The sequence below is a fragment of the Haliaeetus albicilla genome, chromosome 24, assembly GCF_947461875.1.
Source record: "Haliaeetus albicilla chromosome 24, bHalAlb1.1, whole genome shotgun sequence".
Lineage (NCBI taxonomy): Eukaryota > Metazoa > Chordata > Aves > Accipitriformes > Accipitridae > Haliaeetus > Haliaeetus albicilla.
The window spans coordinates 6,080,839-6,098,145 of NC_091506.1; the positions used below are offsets into that span (position 1 = coordinate 6,080,839).

The 17,307-nt window shown below is 47.0% G+C and overlaps 2 protein-coding genes across 2 annotated transcripts in view; one reads left to right on the forward strand and one right to left on the reverse strand.

The window, feature by feature from the left end:
- The window catches only part of LOC104316123 (uncharacterized), a 32,276-nt gene extending 28,610 nt beyond the window's left edge, over nucleotides 1–3,666 (reverse strand). Inside the window, exons 1-3 of the mRNA XM_069769915.1 lie at nucleotides 3,645–3,666; nucleotides 2,008–2,167; nucleotides 212–345 (exon numbers count right to left, since the gene is read on the reverse strand). Of these exons, the coding sequence (XP_069626016.1) occupies nucleotides 212–345; nucleotides 2,008–2,167; nucleotides 3,645–3,666 (316 nt within the window). The remainder of the gene's footprint in view (nucleotides 1–211; nucleotides 346–2,007; nucleotides 2,168–3,644) is intronic.
- A 6,876-nt stretch (nucleotides 3,667–10,542) lies between these two features.
- Nucleotides 10,543–17,307, forward strand: LOC104316124 (2-epi-5-epi-valiolone synthase). The gene is made up of 5 exons (XM_069769917.1): nucleotides 10,543–10,727; nucleotides 13,019–13,652; nucleotides 15,331–15,564; nucleotides 16,255–16,507; nucleotides 17,207–17,307. Exons 1-5 carry the CDS (start codon nucleotides 10,558–10,560, stop codon nucleotides 17,305–17,307), a joined length of 1,392 nt encoding a protein of 463 aa, XP_069626018.1. The 5' UTR covers nucleotides 10,543–10,557.

Here is a 17,307-nt window from a genome sequence, read left to right on the forward strand (position 1 = left end):
AATTACAGCACTCACCAACGTGTGCGTGGGGACAAGGGCATGGGAGGTGGGGGACAAGGAAAATTCATGCGAAAGGAAGATCGCAGCCTACAGGAGGTTCTTATCTTTCTCCTTAAGTAATTTTCCAGGTTTTCTGAACATTTCCATGGCATTCATCCTTTCCCCACTCAAGGCGGAGTAGAGGATGATGAACTTCAGTGATAACCTTTACACCAATCTGGTGTCATTTTATCCTCTTGGTTGACCAACTTGCCGTTCAAAGAGCCAAAGGCATGTTCTTCCTGCAGCCTAACTCTGGTTTCAGTTCCTCCAGCGTCCCCCGGGCCACGGTCAGGTGATGATTTTCTGGAAAAAGAAAGAAATTTCGACATTATGGTAACAACCAAAATCTGAATATCCTGCATAAAAAACAGCAACCAAGAGGGAACTCCTGGAAAAGGTTCATCTGTGCGTAAGCATGAAAAATTAGCCCAGAAGAGTTATAAATATCCCTAAATTACAGTCCTAAGAGGACCCGGCTTGGCAATAGGCTTGTCTCAGTGCTGGCAGCCACTCCAGCCATAGGGGCTTGCGAAGAAGGGGTTGTGGGACCGAAGGAAAGCGTTCCCCACTGCTCGACCCCAAATCTTCCCCATTTCCAGTTGGTCCCAGACAGGTGTCTGTCTATCTACTGGTTTGGAGTAAATGGCTCCAGCTGCCCTGGCCAGGTTTCGTTCAGCTCTAGGGTGGCGGGGGGGGGTTCAGCCAAAATAGTGTTTCATTGCAGAGTAGGGGAAAAGATGTAAAATGTAAAATTTTTCGCAAACCAGGCAAAAAATGGTTTTCCTCACTAACTGCTGAGAAAAGCAAGGTATCTCCAGATGCTATTTCACAGAAGCCAGGCCTGTGATGTCTCTGGATGAAGTGAGATGCTACCTATTACAAAGAGAAGGAAACAGATGACGGGAAGAAGTCCATAGCCTCCAGACAGATTAGATTACCCTATCTGAAGAAAGTAACCACCAGAAATGGCTGGTGATACTTCTGCGGGCCAGAATTTAGAGCCATTTGAGCTTTTTTTTTTCCCCCAGCTCCCCCTACCACTCCTCAGTAAAATGAGAAAGAATTCATAACCCGTGTCAGCCACACTCAGATAATCCAAGACTTAAAGAGTAGAACATTTCATATAACCTCTTTTCTGCCCCTCACAAATGCTTTAACAACTTTAATAAGATAATGTATAGCTATTATCGTACAGCAAGTGTAAGTCAAACAACTATCAGCTATTATTTCAGCAACAGAACGAACACTCAGCGTTCCTGTAATCCACAGCCTGGAACAGTTTACACATTGTCAATTTTAGACAGAACTGGCTTTTTCCACATATCAAAATGTACACTGATAAATGGGAATTGTTTAGCAGACCCCACATGGCTGGGTAATATACTGTAGCTCAAAAAAGAATAATGAGGGTATCAGTTGGACTTCTGAATTAATGATACCTTAAATTAGTTTAATTAATTAGTTTAGTTACTAGAGTAATTTAGTTAGCAGATTAATTAATGTTTGTTGAGCGCTTGGAGATAAAAGCTGCATATAAAGGCTGTTATTACAGGGTGGATCCAGAGGTGCAGGCTTTCTTCATTCTTTATTTATCTCAGCACCAATTTGACCCAGGGGCTCATTCTTTGAGCCTTTCAGCGGGCACTGCGTGGAGGCTGGCTTGCTGGTTTTTTACAGGATATGGTCCAACACAGATATTGCCATAGTCAATAGTCAATTGGTAGAATATCTTCCAAAATTTAGAGTTAGGACTTTTTGTTCTCACCTTGTCTCCTTGAGGCCATAGGCACACACGGACGGACACACGTCCATGCACACTTTGCTATATATTTGGGTGCAGTTAACTCTCATTCTTCTTCCTTCCACTGTCCCCCATGTTTATGGCATATTCTGAACAGAAAAATCTAAGAACATACTCATAAAATCACAGGAAAAAAGCAGAAGGTTACAAAGGAGTACCCGTACCTCTTTGAAGTTGCCATTGCATCCAGGTAAGGGTCTAGTCCAAGAGCAACATCAAGAGCTTTTTGTAAGTAATTCTTGAGCTGTTCAGGAACACGAGAGTCATTGAGGGCTATTTCTTTGGCTTTGAGAAGATTCTCAGCAATGAGTCCAGCCGGGGTTTCTGAAACGGAAAATAAAAGGAAGAGCAATGATTTTGTAACTGCTCAAATCAGCAGAAGAGGAATTTAGACTGCAAAAAAAAAGTGGTTGTTTTTTTTTTTTTGATACAAAATATAGGTTTTTGAAGGACTATGAAAACAATCATGGAAATGTTATCAAACTGGAAAAATATTATACTTCTAATTCATTGTTGTTGCATGCATTCTCCTTTTTTTTCCCCTCATAAGAATATTTCAAAACCATGAACTTTCACTTTTGAAGCTCCGAGACAAACATTGGACACCAAACAACTGCATACGAAACCCACTCCCCTCTAGGTAGCTTTTTCCTTGGAAAAAACCAAAGCGCTTCTCAAACTGCTCTTGCAAAACCAGGCAAATCCTCTCAGGCCAGGACACGCAGGCACCGGGTCTAGCTTTGTAAAAAGGAGGATCACCACTGCCTGCGTGCCAACGGGGTGCACGTGTGCCCCCGACACATGTCCGTGCCATGGAGGCTGTTGTGCACAGAGTCTGCAGAGCAACCCATGATGCTCATGGCAAAAATACAATTACACCTGCCTTAAGGCAGCCAAACTGACAAACACTCCAATGAAAAATTATTGTCCCAAATCCATGATGGCATAAAATCAAATATACTCTTCAACTAATGATTTCAAGCAGGTGATGTAGCAATCACCCTGGCAAGAACGCAGCCTCCTAACCCTTCTTCTGCCTCCAACCTGCCACAACAGCTCATGGTGGCGATGCACCATCCTGAACTCTGTTTCTGAAGTCACAAAAACTATGCTTGAACCCATCAGCACCACATGGCAAATCTCCCAACACCTTATCACAAGCCGGACCCTGCCAAAAGCTGATTATTCGGGTAAAGAGAAATAGCTTTGCACAACACAACAACATGTCAGCGTTTCAAAGGCTGTGGAAACATCTCCAGGATCACGATCGCCCTGCCCTGGGGGCAAAAGCAATGCTGCCCATGGCACTGTACTTGCCCTGAGACCCCAGAAAACCCATATGGCAGCAATGCAACGATGGACCTCAGGAAGCTATAGCCCCACAGAGCGAGACATGGTTCAGAAAAACTCCCCCACTCCTCAAGTGTAAGAGCACGTGCTGGGTTATGAAAGCACTGGCGAGACCAGATTTCAGAGGCACGGGGCAAGTAGGCTGTGTGTATAACTGGGGTGGAGCAGATTGCCCCTGGCAGGATTTTATTCCCTATGATAGAAAAGCTGCAGACAACTAAGTGAAGCGGGTGAAAAGAGAACATGCTTCCTCCGGAGGACCGGCCTGGACCAGCCCAGCAGCCGTGGGGCAAAGTCCTGTCCCTGTGAAACTGCTGTTGCTGCAGGCACCATGTCCCCATCCCAGGACGGGTTTCTGGTGCGGTCTTGGACGCTGCAGAAGTCATCCAGCCGCCCCACGGCCTACTGGCCCAGCTTCAGTGTAAAGCCACCGAAGACATCTGAGCATCACCTCGTATAGCTAACTCCTCCATAGCCCACTGTTGAGAAAGACTGTATGAAGGCAAATGCAACAGCATGTTTTAGGAATAGCTTTTAATCAGAAGATCATTAAAGGATCAGAGTGCAAAGTGGAGATACGTATGTGCCTCTGACTTCTCTGTTCTCCATTTCTTCCCTACCTACTTAAAATGCCACCGTGGATATATTCCCCAAACACCGGGTTTTATGGGTGTTCTAACACAGCCTTGGCTGTGGCCTGGCGTCAGCTTCTAGCCAAGCGGTAGCACAACAGGCGGGTATTTGGGTTTTTAATGTCTTCTCTGTCTGAGCATTTCAAGGGATAAATCTGAGATGGATACACCAAGCAACGACGCAGGACGTGAGAATAGTCAAGTCTCCTCATCGTGGACGTGACCACTTTGAGTGTCTCTTTCCACACCCCCCAGCACACCAAGACGAATGGAGGTACAGCAGACCACCCCACCACCAAAAGAGCACCAGGGCTTCCAGTTGCTGAGGTCCGCTCCTTCCCCTGGTGCCAAGGGGCACCATATGTATAAACTCATGTCTTTGGGAACAGGGAAAGGTCCAAACCTCCCAAAAGGTCTGCTTCTCAGAGCAGCGTTTCTCAGCTTTCTGTAGCTACTAAGATGACAGCTCTGTTGCTTTTTGAGATAACTTCACTGATTTTCATTATCCAAATTACAAAAAAATATGAAAGAAGACAAGGAACGTAAAATATATGTGCATTTTATGTGGGAACTGCCAGCCTGGACCAGACTTAGAAGTCACCTAAACAGCACCATGCTCGTGGCAGTAGCCCAGCCTGACGTATGAGGAAGGCAGATTTAGACCACATATAGCAGCCCCTGATTTACATCTCATGCCAATCTCTCGCCATCAGGGGAGGCTTATTTCTCTTTCGGCAGTTTTATAATTAATTGCAAGTGCAGGAATAACCACCCCCTTCCCAGACCATCCTAGTTTGTTGAGCTCAGCCTAGCTACGCGCGTGAAGACACCTTGGGTTTTTGCAGCATTTTCACCACCACGTGAGCGAGCATCTCCGGGCTCCCGCTGTACGGCTGCAGGGTGCTGGAGATTGGGATCTGCTCATCCGCCCTGCCAAGCGCTCTGAGGCTTTTTGTTCATTTATGGGAAAAAACATGGTTTTAATCCATGTTGCATTTTAGTAATCATCATGTTATGCTTCTGGATGAGTAACAGACAAGGATTCCCTGTCACTCAAGGGGGAGGAAAACAAGATTTACCTCCAGCTGTTTTGTAACCTGTGTTATAACACCAACTGCAAGTACCAAGAAGTGCTACCGGGGAGAGAGAGCATGCAGTGCATGCCAAGATCAACTCTACAGCTAAGATTATACAATCTTCTCAGGAAGCGCTGAATTTTTTGCAGCCTGATGATGCTTTGGGCCAACAGCAGAGGTCAGAATTGTCTTCATTTATGCAAGCACCCGACAAGTCGGAGCAGAGCTCAGGGCTGGCTGCCCAGCCCGGCCAGGCTGTGCTAAAGGCTCTGAGCACTAAGGTGAGCGAAAATTTATATAAATGCTTTTTTTTTTTTTAACGTTACTCCAGGAAAACTGCTTCATTTTCAGTGCATAGTTTTGCACTACCCCAGCAAAGCTGCTGGACCATATTAAGCACTAAACTAAATTGCCTGGTTGCCTCCCCACGGCTCTCTCTATGCACGGACATCTCTCTCCCTTTCCCATTTAATTGTGCATCATCTTTCTTCATGCATACAAGGAAAAAAAAAGGAGAAAAAGTGAACTCACTCAGAGGAGGAAAATGCTGCCAGGTGCAAAGCGGAGGAGTTCAAACCCTACCATGAAAGAGCAGGAAAAGGCTGCTTTAAGCCTCCAGCAGCTTCATAAAAAAGATAAGTTGGCAGTTATTAAAATGGACCACAGATGCCAGCAGGACTGTTCCCAGCATCTTCCTCGGTAGGTGCAGAGAGCACCGTCAGCCTGTTTTACAAGGAAGCTGAATTACACACTGCAACTTCTCCTTTTTCCAGAATCAGGCACTTCTGGTTCAAGCCAGGATGAGTCAGGATTGCAGGTGGGGGCTCTGTGTGGGGCATATTAGCATCCCCTGAGCAGGCAGGCAATGCAGTGCCATGGAGGGACATGCTGCTCCAGAAGCGAAATTAAACTCTGCAGCTTGGGTTTAGATGGCACTTTTTTGGGGGGGCGAGCTCAGCCAGGAAAGGGGAGGACACTGTACAGTTTGCAGGGGGCTGCCCAGGAGAAGGCATGGAGACAAGCGCACAAGAAGGCAGTCTGCATTTCGCAAAAACAAAGCAAAGATGCCACAGCCAAAGATGCAGAACCAGATCTTCGGTTCCCATTTTTGGGGCTATCCTCACTTCACCTTCCAGCCTCTAAATCTATTTCACAGCCCCAGCAATGACTTCTAGAAGAGCTCCCCTTCCCAGCCAGGGCAGAGCACTGAACCTGATCCACTGGAACACCATGCTGCCAGACAGCTCAGTGCTCAGGTGCCGAGCGCTTTGGCAGGAGCTGCTCGGTGCTAAACACTTGGAAATCCAGTCTGATAAGATCATCCCAAACAGTTCCAGCCACCATATTCACCAAGGCACCGCAGGCGTTGACAACAGCTTATCACAACACTCACCACTAACTTCATCTTATTGTGTAAATACACCTCAGCCATTGCTTTTTACCAGGCACTCCTGTTTATGGAAACCACAATGCAATGCTCGAGCTATTTCCTTACCCCACCAGAACCCTGCACACAAAACTTCAGCCTCTTTAGAGACCGTATGTTACTGCTCGACCGAAATACGTTAAACCCAGCACGGGCCAAACCCAACTGCCTGGCCATTAAACATTGCCGGGTTCAGCTGAATTTATCAGCTTGGCCTCAGCATCGGTAGTGCCAGAGCCTGCAGCAAAGACAGCAGCGACAGCAAGGGGAGACGTAGCAGCTTTGGGGTGGAGCGGGAGCACAAGGAAGAGGAGGGGGAGGAAGCAGCCGGGGTGGGGAAGCTGCCGCTCGTGGCAGGAACCAGGGTGCTAAACTCTGCCTGAACTTCAGGGAAAGGTGAGGAAAACACACGCCGGCCAACACATTTTCTATGGGCTTTATTGCTGGAAAAGAAATAGAAAAGCTGGATGCTCCCCAGCACTCCTTTGCTTGCATTAGGGAGGCTCTGGAGTCACTGGCAGAGAGTATGCAAAGCATACGTTTATTTTCATACATAATAAAGGACGCTGTCTGTGGCAGGAATAAGCGGCACCCACTGACAGTTGGATCCAAAGCCCAAGGCAGTTGAGGGGAGTCTTTCGATAGCTTCAATGGGCTTTAGATCAGGCTGTGAGAGAAAAAGTCTCCCCATTCTGAGAAGCCCCAATTCCCACACACAGCTGTCGATTTTAGAAAACAGCCAAAAAAGGCAGCAAACATCTCACTCTGTGTGCCACACCAGGCACACATGGCTATCACAGAATGCACCGAGGCAAGGTTAAAGCTGCAGAAAAATATATTTATAAAACAAGCATCCCAATCCATCAGAAATCATTCACAGCCAAACTTCTCTTGGCACTGCGAGTGTCCGCCTTCCCACCCATCCCTTTCTCCTGGGAGCATCCTCCTCCCTCCACTTCAGGTTCCTGCAGACCCATCTCCCCTGCTCAGCCTCAAACTCCTCTCCCCAGTAAACCCTTCCTCTGCTCCTTTGTCCCAAGCCACAGAGCCTGTAGGTCACATCTCTGCAGGGCAGCGGGGGACCCAGGACTGGGACATCACCCGGTGTCCCCTCCTGTCACCACCACCTTCTCCTGGAGCTCCTCACCCCACATAGGGAGTTTTACCTGCAGGATTATGCATGTTGCTTCTTGTCCCTCAGCCTCGGAGGATGCCGCTGTGGGTTTGCTGCCTCTGCAGAGCAGCACGTCAGTGCTCAGGTGTCCGTCGAGGGGACGGGCTTCTCCACCCACCATCGTCTGGCAAAGCCCCAGCCCTGGGGAAAGGCTGCGCAGGGAGGATGGCCCCGGGCTGGGGCTGCACCCGCTCCAGCTGCACATACCTGCCCTCACCCAGAGCACGGGCAGCGGGTGAGATCCAACAGCATCTGACATGAAAAAAGAATTAAAAACAAACAATAAAGTCGACTTTCAATGCCTTCGCTTTACATAAGAGCGATGTTCAAATCCTGACTTCGGGAAGCTGCTGGCTCTCAAGGAGATAATTGGCAGTTTCGTAACGTTCTGGTTACATAGCACAGACGTGTCCCAGCTAATCGGTCAGGTATGAAGCCGAAAAAGGCCCAGGACTTTGAACCCCAGATTATCTGCAAGTGGTCCATAGCTTCAAGGTCACCTCTGCCTCGCACAGCCGAACATGGGAGCGTCCCCTGCTCTGGGCTCCAGGTCTCTGCGTGGGCTGGCGAATGTTGTGTCACACAGGTACCCGTTGACCTGCACCCCCAGAAAGGGTCCCAGGAGCCTTCAGGAGGAACTATTGGGAACATCCAAGGTATTCAAAAGCCTAAGCTGGCCTGCAGCAGAGCTGGAGCAGAAAAGGCTGGTGAGGAATTAAAGCAAAGTAATCAAAGAGCATGTGATGGAGCTGAGGTCGGCCAGCCGTCTTCTCTTCACACAGATGAAACACAAACTGAAGCTAATGAGGAAACAAGGACTACCCCATAACCAGAACAGCATCTTTCACCTCTGTGATGTATCACCTAGGCTTGTTCAGTCAAGGACCAACCCAATGTACCTGGCAAAGCGTGCAGAGAGAGCCGGGGCTGGGCAGAGGAGGTGAAGAGGCTGTGGGGAGCCCGTCTCCGCCGCAAGGTTCTTGGCAGCCCCTCTGCAGGATGGATGGTACAAGGGCATGGCAGTCATTGGCTATGGCAAGCAGACGGACTTTGGAAAGTCAATTTGTCAACTTCTAAAATGAAACAGAAGACATTTCAATAGAATAGAATATTCCCCAGAATAGAACAGGGAAGTATAAATGGAAAATAAGTAAATGCACAGGACAAAAGAGTAAAAGAAAAGCAAATAAAATAAGTCTCAATGCTCAGTGCATTGCTATTAATCAAAACAAATAAACAAGATGAAGAGGAGAGACCTCCTCGAATACCTAAGATTATTCCATCTTATGATTTAGTAAACAACAAACTGCATTAGACCTGCAGTCCCTGTGGAAAGCAATCCAAATTGTGTTTGGATTGGGAGTTAAAATTTCAGACGAGTATTTAGTAAACAGGCTAAGAGCTTTAGTATGCCATCTAATTCACCCTCCGCTAGCTTTGGAGGTGACTTTCGGCAAGTTGCTTCTCTTCTAGTGACTCTGTTTTCCTCCTCTATAAAATGGGGATAACAGTCTGTCCCCTTTGCAAAGTGCTTTGCCACCTGGAGATGAAGCCAGCAGTGAGAACTAGATGTTAGAAGTTATTACCCTTCCTGGAGCAGGGCTACGTGGCTTTAGAGTTTATTCTTGTAGCTTTTTCCCCAAAACTAATTTTGAGATAAGTGTAGGTTCCTAAGTGAGTTTGGCTGCAATTAAGCCTTCAATGCAAAGAAGTGGTCTTGTCCAATGGGCTCTTGAAGAACCATTTTTTCAGCCTCTGCTTTTATGCCTGTTTTTGATTTTCTTGATCTTTGCTTCTGAACAAGGACAGCTCTCAGAAACACTGCCAAGAAGGTTGCAAAGATGGGTTTGTACCGTCAGGCACTGCTGGTGAAATCAAAGGAAGATCTCCCCCTGGACTCCGCACACATTGCTGTACGCCAAGGGAACGTTTGGCAAGCTGAGCCCGGGACCCTCTGAAAGCCCCAGCTGGAAGATCACATGGAAAGGTGAATTGTGCATCCCTCGGTCACGGGGGAGCAGGGTGCTGGCCCCCCACGAGCCCCCACCATGCCATCGCTTCCTAGAGAAGGGGAATTCATCCCTCTGGCTGAGCCCACCCCACAGGATCAACGTGCCTTTGGGTAGGGAGATGGGGTCTCCCTGAGTACACGGAGGGGGGATCTGGCATAGTCTTAAGAAGACAAATAGGTGACAATTGCAGGAAAGCTCGGGACCCAAAAAGCAGGGTCATCAAGGCTCAGATACCATTGCCTGGACCACACTGCTGATCCTGAAATGACTCCACTGCAGGGAAACCTCAGCATCTCAGAGTCCCACAGACAGCTGGGCAAATGAATCAAAACTCAGCTCATCCGCCAAACAGCCCTTCAGGAGATAAACGCTCTCTGATTATTCTTTTAAACCCACCAGAAAAGCTAAAAACAACAACAAAAAATCATTCCTCAACACAAGAGAATCTCAGGAATGTGAGCTCAAAAGAGATTTGACCAACTGGTACTGATCCCATCCCCATGCTCCTGAGATAAATGTAGGTTCCTAAGTGAGTTTGGCTGCAATTAAGCCTTCAATGCAAAGAAGTGGTCTTGTCCGATGGGCTCTTGAAGAACCATTTTTTCAGCCTCTGCTTTTATGCCTGTTTTTGATCTACGTCTCACCCCATAAGAGCGAGTTAGAGCCGCAGCCAGATCAGAGGCCCCGCACAACAAAGGAGGTTCCTGAATGTCGTGGAAGATCACACAAATTGCCTTTCATAACTTTAAATTTGCCGTAGGGCATCATGTTGGAAGTTGATGTATGCACTCCTATTGTATGTATGTACTTCTTAAGAATTATAAAACTAGCCGATTACACAAGGTACTTGCACATGTCTTCAAATGCTCCTACCGCCCCTAGCGTGCATCCCAGATTAGGTAATCTTAGTTTTGTAATTGGTCTTCCCTGTGGAGCCAAGACCTGCCCTTCCAACGCCTGGTCACCTTGGAGCCTTTAAAAAGCACCTCAAAGGCACCCAGTTACGGGAGATCTCTGAACAGGGAGATTTTACCTTCTGGAAGCATGCCAGTGTCAGAAGAGACCTTTGCGCCAGCGGCCCCGGCCACTGTGCCCCAGGAGCCCCGGCAGACGGACTTCCAGCTGGTGCGGGTCAAGAGCACATGGTGCCGGATCAAGAAAGGAGAAGCCCTTTCTGACTGCGAGGACAAGATAACTCTCTCCGAAGCAAAAATGTAAGTATAGGAGCCCACGTTGCTCGTTGGCGACTGCGCTGGATGGCTCTGGCTAGCCAAACTGCGTGGTCTGCCTGGCGGGATGCATCTTAGTTGGAAAAACCATCTCGTGTGCCGTTGTGGCTTAAACCCACCATTACGTGTACAGCCCTGCGAAAGCGGGCTTCAAATGTGTGCAGGATGGCAGCACGGGTATTTGCTGTTCTCCTTGGCGTGATTTGGCTAAGTTACAGAGGGAATTTTATCAACAGCCTCAATTTTTGTAGATGGGAAGTTTCTTTAAACTTCTGAAAAGCTTACTCAGGGACTTCCAAATGCTGCACTTGGGCTTTTTTTCCCCCTGTACGTACATGAAATCTTTGTGTGCAAAAGCTCATGCACAGGCATGGGAGAAGGATGCATTTATAGAGGTGGTTGCAGATAAATGAAATGCCTAGATGGAAAAAATAAACACAGTAGGTCACTGACAGGAGCAAAACCCATAACACATCTCCCAAACTGTAGAAGCCACCTGATGCTGCTTCAGAGAGAGGAGGGAGATAAATTTCCCCCAGGGATACATACAGCTCTTTGCTGATATTACATCTCTCCAGTTAATTATCCTTTAATTACAGGATACTCCTTTTCATCTGCACATGGAGCCCCATTTGCGATGCAGGTCTTCCTTAACACGGCTACGTTTTGCATGTCAGAAGTTTCCTAGTATTTGTCGTACTCAGGTTTTAACGCCACAAGTCTAACCCTTGTCTCAGTCAGGTCAGAGGGATCTTCACCAGCGCCGGCAGCGGCTGCACGCAACCATTGCTCAGGCAGAGCTGCAGCAGGTAGAACAGGACTTTAGCAGATCCAAAGGCAGTCTGGTGGACCTCAGTCAATAGCAGGATGAACCCAGGGCCCAGAGCAGACCCAGAAAAATCCCCAGCTGACATATGCTTTAACAAGGGTGTGTTCAGCCTCAAATTCACTACTGGTTTTGTACAGCAGAGGGGCTGCTGTGGGTGCTAGCGGTGCCATCCAGCACTCAAAAGCTGATTCCGCCAACTAACATTCAAAACCATCCCGTCTCTTAAAAGGGTCACATGCCAGAGGTGGATGCACAAGCACATAAAGTAGAGCTAAAAGGTGTATACTTGATGCATTAAAATGTACATGGTGACTTTTCTGTAATACTGCATTTTAAAAGCACAGAAGAAATTTTCTGGAAGATATAAATCCTCACTTAATACTTAAAAATGTTAGGGGCAGGTTTAGAGGTAATTTGGTAAAGAAAGCAGAGAAGCATCTATTTAGACCAAAAAGAGAAAGCTCAGGCATGTGGAAAGAAATTGGGCAGGTATGGACATCTGATTATCTGATGAACTATCTGCTCATTCACAAACAAAACACAGGTTCGTGGAAACCTTCAATTTTTACCCAACTGCAGCTCAAGAACACGTCTTATATAAAAAACATTTTTTCAGTTTTGTTCTGTCTTTAAAAAAAACCAAACCCTTTCCTGATTCCCAACAAACTAAAAAAGCCACTTGTTTTTCACCTGGCTCCCCCTTCCCAACAGGAGAAGTAATAACTGGATTGCAGGGCTGCGTTCTTCACTGTTTTATATAAATACTACGTGCCAGTTTTGTAGGCTTCTATTTGTCCTTTCAAACTCCACTATAGAAACCTTTGCCAACTCTCAAATAATTACTTTTTCATTTTAATTACCTGAGAGCACTTCCTATTTCTATCATACCTGTTTTGAGGTAAAGGGATCCACACTATGATGAGATCCACTGTTCAAATGGAGAACCGTAGAGCCATTATTTTCTATGGAGGGATGTGTGTATGTGTGTGGCTGTGTGCAGATAGACAGGAATAAATCCAATCATATCACCCAGATGTACTAGGCAGAGGATGTTTCCTTCATAAATACTTCGGAAAATTTTGGTAATCTCTTCCCCACTCCCTTTTGGGAAGCTGGGATGATTTCTCTGGGTTTCTCTGCTGTTTTATTGACAACTGAATGAATTAGAAGGAAAATTATTTGCTTCCCCAGCCCTTCTTGCTCTCTGTTTTATCATTACCATGTAGAAGTTCAGCCACTTGACTGTTCTCTAAGATGTGGGAGGGTTTCTCTGGTGCCAAAGCAATTGAGCCCTGACACCTGGGAGATGCAGCCCCACGCTTTTGCACTGCACGGGCAGGAGACATCACGTTCCTACCCCCAAGCTACATCCTTAAACTAGTTCAGACATGCAAAGTACAAAAGAGGAATAAAATAATTTCAAACTGTGTTTTCTGATCCTTGCCAGAGGTGAATGCGTCTCCGAAGGCGGGATTTCCTGGACAATCGAAGCTCCCATCTATTTTTGCTACAAAGTGGTAGAAACGTACAATATTCTGGATCCTTCTAACACTACTCTGCTCTGGGGTCACGTTACTGACCCCCAGCAACTAGAGCTAGCCACTAGTGGCAAAAGGAAGCTAAGGCGCTTTATCGTCATAGATGAAGTTGTTGATGAACTTTATGGCTCCAAAGTCAGAGAATACTTTGAAGAGAATAACGTTCAGCACAAAATCCTCGCCCTGCCTACCACTGAAGAAACGAAATCCATGGACCTGGTCTTGAACATCTTGCAAGAAGTCCAGAACTTCAGCATCGACAGGCGAACGGAGCCCATCATCGCCATCGGAGGAGGCGTCTGCCTGGACATCGTAGGACTAGCCGCGTCGCTCTATAGAAGACGTACCCCTTACGTTCGGGTCCCAACAACCCTCCTCTCTTACGTTGATGCCAGTGTGGGGGCGAAGAATGGGGTAAATTTCCTGCAGTGTAAGAACAAGCTCGGGGGTTACACCCCCCCGGTAGCTAGTTTCCTGGATAGATCCTTCATTCAGAGCATTCCTCGGCGACACATCTCCAACGGCCTTGGTGAAATTTTAAAGGTATGAACTTTTGCACCTGCTGTTTTCATCACTGAAATTGTAGAATCATAGAATAGTTTGGGTTGGAAAGGACATTTAAAGGTCATCTAGTCCAACCCCATGCAACGAGCAGGGACATCTTCAACTCGATCAGGTTGCTCAGAGCCCCGTCCAACCTGACCTTGAATGTTTCCAGGGATGGGGCATCTACCACCTCTCTGAGCAACCTGGGCCAGGGTTTCACCACCCTCATCATAAAAAATTTCTTCCTTATATCTAGTCTGAATCTACCCTCTTTTAAAAGTTTAAACCATTACCCCTTGTCCTATCGCAACAGACCTTACTAAAAAGTCTGTCTCCATCTTTCTTATAAGTTTCCTTTAAGTATTGAAAGGCTGCAATGCTGGTAAGCTGTCCATCAGCATCCATGGCATTGTACAAACCGCCCTATACAAACAAGGGTGGGCCATCAAGGTTGCACGGGGACTTTCAACTCTCATTGACCCTATATATACTTTTACAGCTGCTAAACTTGTTAGAACATATCCCTTCAACGCAGTGCCTGGTGCTAACGCTGCGGACTAAACTCCAAAACTGAAGGCCAGACATAGACACAGCGCAACCAGGGAAGAAAGCATCTTCCCGTTGAGGCTGATCCATAGCAGTCTAAAATGAACTGCTGGCAGAGAATTTGAGGTTCATTATACTGGGCATTAATAATCTGCAAGATCATTTGCACTGACCTCGCGGGGTATGTTGAGTGTGGTCAATTAATCTCCTGCGAGACAAATTCTACTTCTAAAATTACCTGGGAAGTGCACAGTAAATGGTTTTATGCCTGAAGAGCTTTGAAAACTTTTGATAAAGCAGAGTTCAAGCTGTTAAAGTGTATTAGAGATGAGTTCATCAGTAGCATTTTTCAGTGCTTGCATAGTGGGAAATCCCCAGGATATCTGGAGGTTTCTGGCAGGCACCGGCAAATCTGCAGGTCACCATTCCCCACTGCAGGAGGGGTTAATGCCCGAGTCAGAGGGTGAAAAATTACATACTTCTAACAATGAAACCACTTCTGAACCTTCATATTGCCCATATTGCAGTGCTTTCCCACCTTTCCTTGCCCAAGGATTAGATAAGAGTTATCCCGGGGGTGTCCACCATCCAGTCCCTGTCATGGGATGGCCACCACTCAGCTGAGAGTCTCGAGTTTCCTGCCAGGCACACAAATAGCCAAAGCTCATTCCAAACCATCTGCTGGGCTACTGGAGCATGTAGCAAGCTCACAGCATGGGCAGGGCTCTCCAGTAGCAAGGGAAGTTGCCCACCAGTGCTCCCATCATCTCTGCCATTTTACCAGAGCCCCACTGGGCATTTCCACACTGCCTTTTTCTACGTCTTCACTTACCATAGCTGACAACACATGTAATGCCACCAGGCCACATTTCCTAAAGCCCTGAATATCCACCAGACTGGTGTACCCTTCCTACTCCTACAGTCCCATATACACTCTAAGCAAGAACTGTGTCTACAGAAATACTGTATGTTGCAGAGGTAGAACTTGCCCGCGTACCAAGTGTGTAGGTATTTCTTTGCTAGCGTATAACGTGATATTATAGTCTAGTCTATTGAAACACTCAAGTTTTCAACAGCCCCTACAAGAATCACATAATTATCTTTAATCACCTCTTCTGTTCTACCCTAGATGGCACTCATGAAACACAAAGGGCTGTTTGACCTGCTCAAGAGCCATGGGAAATACCTGCTGGACACCAAGTTCCAGTCCTACAGTGGTTCTGCCAGCCATGGGGATGCTGCACTGCAGACTACCAGGATTGCGATTGAAACCATGTTGGAAGAGCTGGCTCCCAACCTCTGGGAGGATGACCTGGACAGACTGGTTGACTTTGGTCACCTTATAAGCCCAGAGCTGGAAATGGTAAGTGACAGACTTTATATTTCAACATCTGTTTAAAAAAAAAAAAAAAGTTTTCCATCAGCAGCATGAAAACTTTATGCAGAAGGAGCTGAGCTAAATTCCAGGTTTGCACATTATCTCAGATCACCCAACACACCCAGCCTGGTCCTGTTGGATAAAGAGACCCCTTTCCCTGCCCCCTTTCCCCCACACCTCCACCCGTGTTTCCTATTCAGACCACAGACCAGTTATTGCTTCTTATCGGGCATTTACCAAAGTACAAAGATAACCAGATTTCAGCAAAACCATTAGAAATCACCAACATGAGCTACAACAGCGCAGAGGCACAGAGACCATAGTCTGTATTACTGAGGAGAAATTGCCACTGAGGAATCAGGGAGGGGGACTAGACCTTATGCAAAATTCAGAGTTCTTCTCTCCATCCCATGGTGCTCTTCATCAGTGATTTGAATGGGAGAAGAATTAGATCCTGGATCCCTGTGGGAGATTTTACATGCAATTAATCACCCGTAAAAGAGATCATCCTCTGCAACCCATAAATCACAAGAAGCTAATATCCAGCAAATCTGTACTTCCACTGCTTTGAGTCGAATGACAATTTTCACGAGTACTTTTCGAAAAAGCTATTTCCAATTATTTATTGCTTGTCACCCCAAACCTTTTCCCCCACCCACCTTTGCTCCGTTTCAGAGGGTTTTGCCGTCGCTGATGCACGGCGAAGCCGTGAACATCGACATGGCGTTCATGACGTACGTCGCCCACGCGCGGGGACTCATCACCGCCGAGGAGAAGGAGCAGATCATCCAGTGCATGAGGGGCCTGGAGCTGCCGGTCTGGCACGGCGGCTGCAGCTGGCCCCTCATCAAGAGAGCGCTGATGGAGCGTCTGAAACACAGCGGGGGACAGCCGCGGATGCCTCTCCCCACCGGCCTCGGTGTAGCAGGTACGGCGGCGAGGGAGGGCAGCGAGCCCCCAGGAGCCGGCGCTTGGGGGGCAGCGGGCATCATGTCCACTGACACGCTGGGAAACGCGCTCTGTGGTTCGGCGGTTGTACGTTTCTGGTTTTGCTTGGGGTTTTCTTAACGTCTCAATAAGCCCAGTCGAGAGTCTGCATCCTGCTCTTGTGTGTAAACACCAGAACTCGGTTAAGGACTGAGGGCTAATTGCATTATGATTGACCGATTCACTTTGCAAATTGTGTTTGCAAACCAACCGTCTAAATGCAGTGCTCTGGCAGACAAAACAGAAATGTCGTAAGGGAAAAACAATGCCTTTGTTATATATTGAAAATATTTGTTAAATAATCCTTGGCAAAAGGAATTTCATGTATTACTGTGCCTAGAACTAATACCTGAAAGCTAAGTAGTATCTGTTCAAAATCTGGGGTGAAACACTCTTACTTACAAGATTTTTTTTAAAAAGCCCAACCCCTACCATAGAAGCAATGCATGGGACCAGGTTGTGATCTCTTGCATCAGTATCCATCCAGACTATTTCCATGAAGCTCAGTCTCTACACACTCGCAAGAAAACAGACTCTCATAAACTGTTTGGAGGAGCTACTCTCCCCGCTAGTGAGTTAGTGTATGCAAGCAGGAGAAGCTTCTCTGGATGTCCAATTAACTACAAATCTTATTTTACAGAGATATTCAATGACACTAGCGAAGAAACCTTGGAAAGAGCGTACAAGCTGTGGGTCAGGGACTGCAAGACGGTGCTGGAAGAAGAGCCCGCTGCCCTCTGA

What these genes read in the sequence shown, in the direction of transcription:
- LOC104316124 (XM_069769917.1), top strand. Translation starts at nt 10,558, where the DNA reads ATGCCAGTGTCAGAAGAGACCTTTGCGCCAGCGGCCCCGGCCACTGTG. An exon ending in GCCTTGGTGAAATTTTAAAG is followed by an intron (nt 13,653 to 15,330) that starts GTATGAACTTTT and finishes GTTCTACCCTAG; the next exon opens with ATGGCACTCATGAAACACAA. An exon ending in TAAGCCCAGAGCTGGAAATG is followed by an intron (nt 15,565 to 16,254) that starts GTAAGTGACAGA and finishes GCTCCGTTTCAG; the next exon opens with AGGGTTTTGCCGTCGCTGAT.